General features: G+C 42.5%; 1 protein-coding gene across 1 annotated transcript in view; it reads left to right on the top strand.

The window, feature by feature from the left end:
- Positions 1–869: 869 nt before the first annotated feature.
- Positions 870–9,510, top strand: part of SLC20A2 (solute carrier family 20 (phosphate transporter), member 2) — a gene marked incomplete at its 5' end in the record, with an annotated part of 22,640 nt that continues 13,999 nt past the window's right edge. The window contains 4 exons of the mRNA XM_008940506.1: positions 870–966; positions 2,996–3,112; positions 3,810–4,013; positions 5,420–6,008. Coding sequence (XP_008938754.1) covers positions 870–966; positions 2,996–3,112; positions 3,810–4,013; positions 5,420–6,008 — 1,007 coding nt within the window. The remainder of the gene's footprint in view (positions 967–2,995; positions 3,113–3,809; positions 4,014–5,419; positions 6,009–9,510) is intronic.

Genomic DNA, 9,510 nt, shown 5'->3' with positions numbered 1-9,510 from the left:
GCCGGGGGGTTCAGCGGCTTCGGTGAGGGGGTGGAAGGTGCCAGGCTGCCTCAGTCCAAATTGAGAGCTTAGGAAACAGGTTTTGCAATGGGTGCGTTGCATCCTTCAGTCAGGCCTAGTGAAAGGGACTCCATGTTCTGGAGACAAGATAAGCGAGAAAACACTCTGTCTAGGATAGGGTTAAATTTCACCAGAAGTTGGGAGGGCCACAGCTGGGATAGAGAACCCGACCAGCCTGTGGTTTATTTGATACCATGCTGACGTCTTGCCCGTGACATAAGGGCCAGCCTAGGTGCAGGTTTCAGGAGAGGGTCTGGGCTTATGCCACCATTGCCTTTTGGAGCTAAGGTGGTCTTGTCTTTGTATCACTTGCTTTACATATCGTTACGTTGCTGTTATTTTTATTACTGTTGTTTACTGCTCCTTTTGCAATATTAAATTCTCCTTATCTCAGCCCACAGGGTTTTGTATTTTTCTGCCTTTTCTCCTTCCCATTTTGGGGGTGCGGGCAGTGAGCAAGTGGGCACATGGTGCCCAGCTCCTGCCTGGGTCTAACCACGACACACTCACAGAAAGAAACCCGCCCGCAGGTCACCCAGCAGGTCTGCAGCCAACTTGAAAGTATAACCTGTCTCCCTGATTCCCATTAAGTGTCCAGCTTCCCCAGAACACTGCTGCTTGCCAGGACCAGCGTTGTGGATTCAGGTGTAACGAGACAGATCACTATGCTTGCCTCACCATCCACCCAAAAGCTCCACCTGCCAGGCACTGACTTGGGAGCATGTTTTCCTCATGAAGGTTCATGCTGACATTTATCTGGTGGAAAATCCAGCTAATGTTTCCTTTCCCCCCCCCCGATTTCTATGCAGGAAGACCCCGTGCCCAACGGTCTCCGCGCACTTCCAGTGTTTTACGCTGCTACCATAGCTATTAACGTGTTTTCCATCATGTACACGGGGGCACCAGGTGAGTGGTCCAACCACAGCGGGAGGCGTGGGAGGGAAGCTTCCTGCACTGCAGTACAGTGATGCTCTGCCCCAGTGCTGTCAGGGGGTTCTCCACAGCACACAGTTACCTCCTGTGTTAGGAGTTAGTGGGGACAAGAGTAAATCATCCACTTTCCCACATGCTGCTGTTTGTGCATGAGGTTTTGTGATACCCTCCTTGTCATTTCAGTGAGTGGGGAAGAGCACAGCTACAAAAAATAAAAGTCCCTCTTCAGAGGGAGGGGAAATATTGAGCTGCCAGCTTTGGCTTTGTAAATCTGAGCACATGTTGAGCTCTCAAAGCTATTCCAGATATGTGCATCAAGGATGGAAGGTTCAGAGTGGGTGGTAAGACCAGGTAGGGTGTTTGCACTCGCTCTAATGCTATAGATCCACTGAAATGAGCAGAGTCACTGTTCAGGCAGATCTGCCACAGAGTCTATTAATTAAATTTGCTTCTTTCTCTTTAATGATAAGACGCCCCGAGCTTGTCTCTGCATTGAATGCATCTTCTTTCTTGGGTGCTGTGTTTTCCTTGCAACTCAGTAGAAGGATATTATATATGTAATTTTCAGGATTTATATTTTTGTCTATTTGTATATTCTAAGTGCATCTGTATGTTTGTGTTTATATTTGTACTTATAGTTACAATTTTATATTTATGTTTGTATATTTATATTCACACATTTTATGTTTATATATTTGCCTTTATACATTTGTATTTAACTTTACTTAAGGAGTGTACATTTAAACACGCACTTGCAGCAAAAGAGTTCAGAAAAAAGATGTTCAGTGCTCTTGACAACTTTATTGAAGACTCTTACCATTAAATGTCATCTTTATTTATTATTATTTATGTCATTATTGCCCCAGACTCATGTGCCAACAGGCAATTGAAGAGAGACTCCTGAATATGCCCCTCATTTAAGAAAGCAAGTTTAGAAAGTGACCTTTTTTGAATTGAAGTTTGCTAAAACCTGACATTAGTACATTAGATGTACTAGATAAATGCAATCGGTAGACCCTGCTTCTTAGCTTAGCATTACTGGAATTAATAAAAAACTTGAGAAGTTCCAAATTTGAAGGTAACATAACTCAGCTATTCCTTCTTAAATCTAATTGGCTACCTATCCAAGATGTTTCACAGTAAATGAGCTGTATAACCAACATTTCCTCATTAGTTGCACTGCAGAAGTAGGTCAGGCACTCTGCAGTGAGTCATTAAGCAAAATAAATGAAATAAGAATCTTAATGTCCCTTCTGTTTCAGCTTAGTGGTCTCTGAAGTGCATGAATAAAAAGGTGGGACTCTGTTTTTGATACTCAGGAAATACATTTTTACTTTCCAAGGCCTCTGTCTTGGCAACATTTACTCACAAGGATGAATTAATCACATAGGTTTCAAGACAGGCGTGCATATACAGATTTGAGAGATCAGAGTCCAAACCCTTTCTTCATTAAGGTTCTGATCATTTAATTAAACAAGCGCAAGGAAATCTGTTGTGGGCATATTTACAGGAGCACGAGTTACTGACATGATTGTGCATTGCAGGACTGAAACCTCAGCTCTCAAGTGCTACATTAAGCTATTATCATAAGCAAATAACAGCTTAGATTAAGCTAAGCATCAGGCTTTATCAACCAAAGCAAAGGTCAGGTAAATACTTACCCTAATGGACAACATGGTTTAATGTGCATTGGTGTATAAAATCACTGCAAACTTGTTTTAGCAGCTCTGATGTGGGAGTTTTACCCTGGACTTCTTTGGAAATAAGATCACAGTGGGGTAACAGAGAACTGGAAGACTAACTTGCAAATGTGTGTATGTCAAGTAGACCTTTAATACTGCATTAACTGGTATATATGTTAAAAATGATCGGGTCATTCTTGTTAGGTTTGAGTAAGTTGTGAATGCAGGCTTTTCTGCAACAGACTTTTCTTTCACTCTCTGAGATAATGAAGTCTTGTTAATTTAAGGTTTTCTTGGGTTTTATTTCTTTGTCTTCACAGTACTAGGACTGGTACTACCAATGTGGGCCATTGCTCTAATATCAGTTGGCGTATCCTTAATATTTGCTGTATTAGTCTGGATTTTTGTGTGCCCCTGGATGAAGAGAAAAATAGAAAGTAAGTTGTTTCTTGATGAAATACGAGTGATGTAAAATCACAGAAAATTTCATTTCAGAGCTGGAAGTGCCCTTAAGAGGTCAGCTAGTTGAGTCCCTGCCCACAGGCAGGATGTACTTAAACTATTCCTCACGTATTTGTGTAACCTGCTCTTAAAAACCTGCAGTGCTAGAAGGTCAAAACCTTGTTAGACTATCCATTGCAGTGCTTGCTTCTAGAGTCTAGCAGAAGCAGGAAAACAAATTCTGGAATGTAATCCATTTTATAATTTAATAAGGAAAACATTAAAGAGGAAAAATCTGGCAGAATTATTATCTTTTAGTGACTTCTTTAACTTTACAGTAAGTTGAGCTGATCACAGCTTTTATCTTTACCATGTTTTGCTTATTTTCTTTGCTACTATCAACAAATGCAGTGTTTAAAAAGCAAAGTTTCAGTTTTCATTAATAAGTGAGCAGCTTGGTATTTTACCTCAGTTACCTGCTTCAGTGAATTTTGTAGGAAGAAACAAAGATGCTCTAGAATTTTCTCAGATGAATTTAGTGAAGATCATTGTTACAAATAAATAAAGAATGTGTATGAAATGGAGCCGGGTTATTGTATCCACGTTAATCTATGCTGTTGATGCAAACAGTGGAAACATAAGCAGCTAGATGGATATATTTGGTTTAAAATTACAGTGCTGTTATTTCCTTAGGCCGGTTAAAGAAAGATGCTGCTCTGTCAAGGGTATCAGATGAAAGTCTTGATAAAATTCAAGATGAAGAAACACCAGTCTTTAAAGAGCTTCCCGGTGCCAAAGCGTCTGATGAGAGCACGATCCCCCTTACTGGCTCGGTAACAGAAGTTGCTGGGGCATCAGATACTGTTGCAAATGGAAACCATCCACGTGTGCCCTATGGTAAGAAACTAAGACAACACAGAGGGTTTATCTTCTCCTTGTTTCCACAGGGTTTCTTAACTGCAGGCAGTCCTCTTTTGTAAATGGGAAATTAATGTTTGGGATTTCCAGCTCTAATCCCTCTTCTTGGAACACTTCTTGGGAGAAATGCTTATTTACAAGTGACATTTTCTAGTGAGGACTGTAAAACAATTAAATTTTGTTTGGCTTTATTTCAGTTTTAGAAACAGCTGAAAACAAAAATTACTTTCCTTTTTGCTTTGCTTTGGATCCTTAATGGTGTTTCCATTCTTTCAAGCAGTGGAAAAACACAGAGAACAGAAATTGCTGATGTATGAAGGTTAAATTCAGCATAAAGACGATTAGCATACTACCACAGGAGATGAAAAGATTTGGGCTTCAGTGGACAAACGTATGACCTTTTGAAGCATGTCCACCAGGAAAATCCCACGCATTGTTTTCTGAACATACATTTATAAGGAGTAGGCTTGTGTGCATAGAGCTCTTTTTGTTCTTCCCTGTGATGGGGTTGAACCCCTCCCCACTTAGTGGTCTGCTGATGTTGATATCGCTTTGCTACCATCTACAAGGCCCTGTAATTTGGTTAATAAATGCCTAATATATTCAACTGCTTCTTACAAAATCAAATAAGTCATGACATGTAGCCCTTTGAGTGTGTGCTTCCAGTTTAAAAATTGCTAAAACCAATTCTGAATGTCACACAGTGGAAACCAGGAATTGAAAAAGATAATTTCTTCAGAAATATTGCCTTAGTTGTGACACGTGTTCTACAGTGTATGCTGATGTTAAACGTATACAGTGGAAATAACCGTCATGTTCGTAGAAATAAGATATACGAAGTATTGGAATAAGTGACAAAATGTTTCTGCAGAACTTTTTTGATTTCTTTTTAATTTTTAAATTTTTTTTTAATTATGTAAATGTCTATTAAACATCTTTTAAAAGTTGACCTCATATTCAATGTGAAATTACAGTAAACCATCTTTCCTGAAATCCTGACTATGCCTATTTAACGTAGACAAAACCTCAGAAAAACTAGAGCTTATTTTGTAAGAAAGGAATCTTATAAAAAGTACTTCTTCAACCTGAGAATTTAACCTTCAGGTATCACCTTTAAATAGCCAAAGCCAAATGACTTGCTGCAGGCCATGCAGCCTGTCTGGGGGAGACCCAACACTGGAACAAAGCTCTTTTTGCATAGAAGATGAGGAAGTTTATTTTGCAGTGAATTGAATCTTGGCTTACTCACTGTGCATGTTGCAAATGGATCTTCTTTGTCCTGTATTCTTGGATCGCTGCCATTTTATTGTCTCATGAAGTGGGAGGGAGGGGGCTTCTGTGTTACATTTTGAAGCAATGAAAGTTCTAAATGCCTGCCTTTTCAGGAAGGGCGTTTTCGATGACGCACACCTCGGTGAAGTCTCCTGTTTCGAACGGCACCTTCAGCTTCGACGGCCAGGTGAGGAGCGACGGCCACGTTTACCACACTGTGCACAAGGACTCAGGTTTATACAAAGACTTGCTCCACAAAATCCACTTGGACAGGGCCACCGATGAGAGGCCCGCTCAAGAAAACAACTACAAACTGTTACGGCGCAACAACAGTTATACTTGTTACACAGCTGCTATTTGTGGCATGCCCGTGCACTCCTCCTTCAAGGCAGCGGACATGTCAACTCCAGAGGACAGTGAGAAGCTGGTGGGAGACACGGTTTCCTACTCCAAGAAACGAGTTCGCTACGATAGCTACTCCAGCTATTGCAACGCGGTGGCCGAGGCAGAGATCGAGGCGGAGGAAGGTGGGGTGGAAATGAAGTTGGCCTCTGAACTTGCAGATCCTAACCGACCCCAGGTTGATCCTGTGGAAGAGGATAAAGAAGAGAAAGACACATCTCAGGTCCACCTACTTTTCCACTTCCTCCAGATCTTAACAGCCTGCTTCGGATCCTTTGCCCACGGAGGTAATGATGTCAGGTAAGAGGATGAGATCTCACAAACCAGCAGCTTAACATTTTAAGTGCTTGGAGCAAGGTTTGCCAGCTTGGCTGGTCGGAAAGCGTATTAATTTCTGCTGGCAGATGATCATCAGGGCTGTGTTTTGCAAAGTTTGTGACACTGATGTCCACAGTGCTTTCCAGGAGTTGGGCTGCTCAGTCTACGGTTTATTTTCTTCTCAATGGTGACATCTTTTTTATTTGTTACTAAATAATTGTGCAGTAATTAGTTTAATTTGCAAGCTTTTGAGGCATTGAGACTCCCGCTGGCACGCCAGCCACTTATAAAAGCAACCAGCACAGTCCCGGCCCTGCAGAGTTCATAGCCTGTTCTAACTGCAAGACTGGAGACTAGCAGTAAACGAGAGGTTTAGGCTGTTTTTGTCACTAGATGAGTTTCATCTGTTGGAACACTGCAGAAAGAGGTGTGTGAAGAATGTCTTCATTTTGATTGCTGCAACCCTTCCAGGGGTCTAGGACTGTGTGAGGCAGCGTATCACTAAATAGCTCAGAAAATTCTAACAAGCCTTAACATCAAAGTCCTACTGAAGTTCATAAACTGCATGTACAACTTCTCCAGCTACCACAGTTCTCTTACCAAAGTACAAGGAGGGGCATTTTGAGTGTTTTTGCTCTGTGCCTGAGAATATTGCATATTTTTCCTTTAGGATTTGGCTGGACTGACTCTTCCCTGGGCCTGGAGCTCTCCACTTGGTATTTAGAAGGTGCTCCTTCCTGTACCATGATAAGGCCTGAGAAATCCACTCAGAAGCTGCTTGTTGAAGCAATGGTCCTTATCTGGGTTGTAGCTGGGCCTGTGCTGAGCCCTGTGGTGCTGAACCCGTGCCGTGGTAGCTGTGTCCTGCCGGTGTCAGTTTCAGCATTTGCAGCAGGGCTTTGCAGCATTCCTAACTTCCACAGTCCTCCTTAGGCATCTGGCCAAACACCGTCCCCACTCAGAAAGGAGAACAGTTATTGCCCCTCGCTCTTGTCAGCCACCTGATTTAACTTGCAGCTCATCTTGAAAACACTTAGAAGCATGTCTCTTCCTTTCCTGGCCACCCAGCATCCTGGGAATGCGGAACAGGGCTTTCTGAAGAGCCTTTTTGTCCTCGCTCTTCTTATTACTCCCTTTGTATCCACAGGGAACTAGCTTCAGGAAGCAGCCTGGGGTCCTCTCATCCTCTGCCCTGGAGGTCGGTGGTGCAGCTTTCCTCTTGCATGGTCTCTGTTGATCAGGACCTTTGCAAAGAGCAAAGATCTATGAAGCCCAGTACCACAGTCTGCAGAGTGGCCAGCACCAAGTGCCGAGGGGAACGTAGGCGTAAGGGCAAGCGCTGCTGATATTTCTCATAATGGACTCTGGGAGATACCACTGCAGAAAGTGCACAGCCTACCCCAGTAGATGATATCTATACATACTCCTCACACGTTTATGCAAGCATCATTTGCCAGTTCTGTAGGAGGCAAGGGTAGTAGGGTTTGTTAGAAGTGATCTCAAAGGATGAAGTCAGTTCAGAAATCAAATTTGATGTTGAAAGGAGCTGAACAGGATGACAGACAAGGTTTAGACTCTGTGCAGTATGGTTTGTTGCATCTTACAATCTAATTGCCCTCCATTTCTGCATTTGGACTGGCTTAGTGCCTTGGCAATATCCTTTCATGAAGATGCATGTTTTAGTGCTATGCAGATCTCTACTCTGTCAGTGATCCTACCAAATTTGCCAGCAAGCATGTTTTTTTTTTATTAAGTGCTGTTTATTCCAAAATCTCATCATAGCCTGAATCGATGTAATTATAAAACTAAAGGACAAGTTAGCTTCATTTTGTCAAAGCTGGTAGAAATGCAAGAAGATGGTCATGGATGTAGGACTGGATAGGTACCCGTCCTTGAAATTGTGCTGAGATCCAGCTAAGCAGTAAGAGTTAAAGATGCTCTGTATGCCAGGGAGTTTGGGTAGATAAAACACTCTGGGAATGCAGATATCTATCCTGTGGATTATGTAGCAGAGACATTTTGCCAGTCTTTATCTAGCAGAGCAGAAGACTTCTTACTGGGCTCTTGGCTTCTCTGCATGTGTCATAAAGATCTGCAGAGCTCGAAAGACAGTGCATTATTTTAAAAATAATGTGGTAGAACCTAGCTAGTAGCACAGCTTTCTGCCCAAACAACTGCAAGAAACCAAGCCTTGGTAATCCATCTTCTACTGAAGGCTGCTATCTTTTCATTTTCTTCCTTCACTTTCCTTCTGCTCATTTTAGGTGCTGCTGTCAAGCTGCTTCTCTATTTTTTTTTTCTCAGTCCCGAATCCTGTTGTTAAAACCACACTTTCTTCTGCATTTGGTCTTAAACCCCTCACTCATATCTTTAGGGCAGCACCTCCCTTGTTCACATCTTTTTCTTTGGATGTGTCTCCTACATTTTCCTTCCCGATCCTGGAGCTCAGCCTTGTCCCTTGTTTTCTATTTATTGTCCGTCACACTGTTTGCTGGCCTTCCTTGAAGGGACAGGAGCAGATAAGAGGATCAAGAGAGAAAAAAGCTAATGTAAAAATTAAAACCTACAGATAGTCAAATGATTGACCTCTTTCAGAGCATGTTTAAGTATGAGGTGCATGGTATGGACTGAACCACCGATGCAGCTCAGAAACACTTTATGGAGCAGAAGTGCCCCATATAGTTTGGACAGCATTTTGGTGAGAAAAAAAATCATGGAGATCTCCCTTGTTTCATTGTCCAGGCTTTTCACCTGGACCTGGAATAGTTGAATCACCAATATTTCACTTTCCACTGAGAAACTTATTAATAATAAGTGTAGCTTGATCACAGTTTCTTCCAAGATGATGCTTTTTAGCATCATAAAGATTCCATCCATCTCTGCTGTAGGAGAGGATGTTTGTAGCAGTCTGGTGCCATGTGTAGGCTGACATTAGCAAGGATCCCGGCTGGGGCAGTTGTGCTTTAAAAGAAGCAGAGGGTCATGGTACCTCCTTATTTGGGTGACTGTTTTGTTCATTCCCTCTGTCCCCCTGCCACAGAGCTTATATGAGCAGTGTCAAGGATGCTGGAGCCCTTCCAGGGCTGGGGCTAACTGAGCTGGGCCGAGAGCCTTGTGACACCATCCTGCACATGGGCTAATGAAATCTAAAGAATTTAAAATCCCAACTAAATGTGTTGGGACAGAACTGCTGAAAAAAAATGTTGTTGTTGAACTTAATTAGCGGCGCCAAGTGAGCAGGTCCCACTGGCTCAGCACCCGAGCACAAAGGGAGCACGTCAGGTCATTGCAAGGGCAATGGGAGAATAAAAAAGGGCAGGATGGAAAAAAAGACCTAGGCCAGGAGCGTGACACAAGGAGAATTGCCAGCTTCCTAAATGCTTGTTCAGAGACAGCTTTCCACAGAGGCCAGGAGGTTTGTTGGCTGGCAGGGATTATACACACCTACGGTTGAGTTGGTTGGAGCTTATTTTCTGTAAATATA

Source organism: Merops nubicus, unplaced genomic scaffold (assembly GCF_000691845.1).
Source record: "Merops nubicus isolate BGI_N331 unplaced genomic scaffold, ASM69184v1 scaffold16495, whole genome shotgun sequence".
NCBI lineage: Eukaryota > Metazoa > Chordata > Aves > Coraciiformes > Meropidae > Merops > Merops nubicus.
Note: the sequence above shows the minus strand (reverse complement) of the source record. Positions and strands in the feature narration are given on the sequence as shown.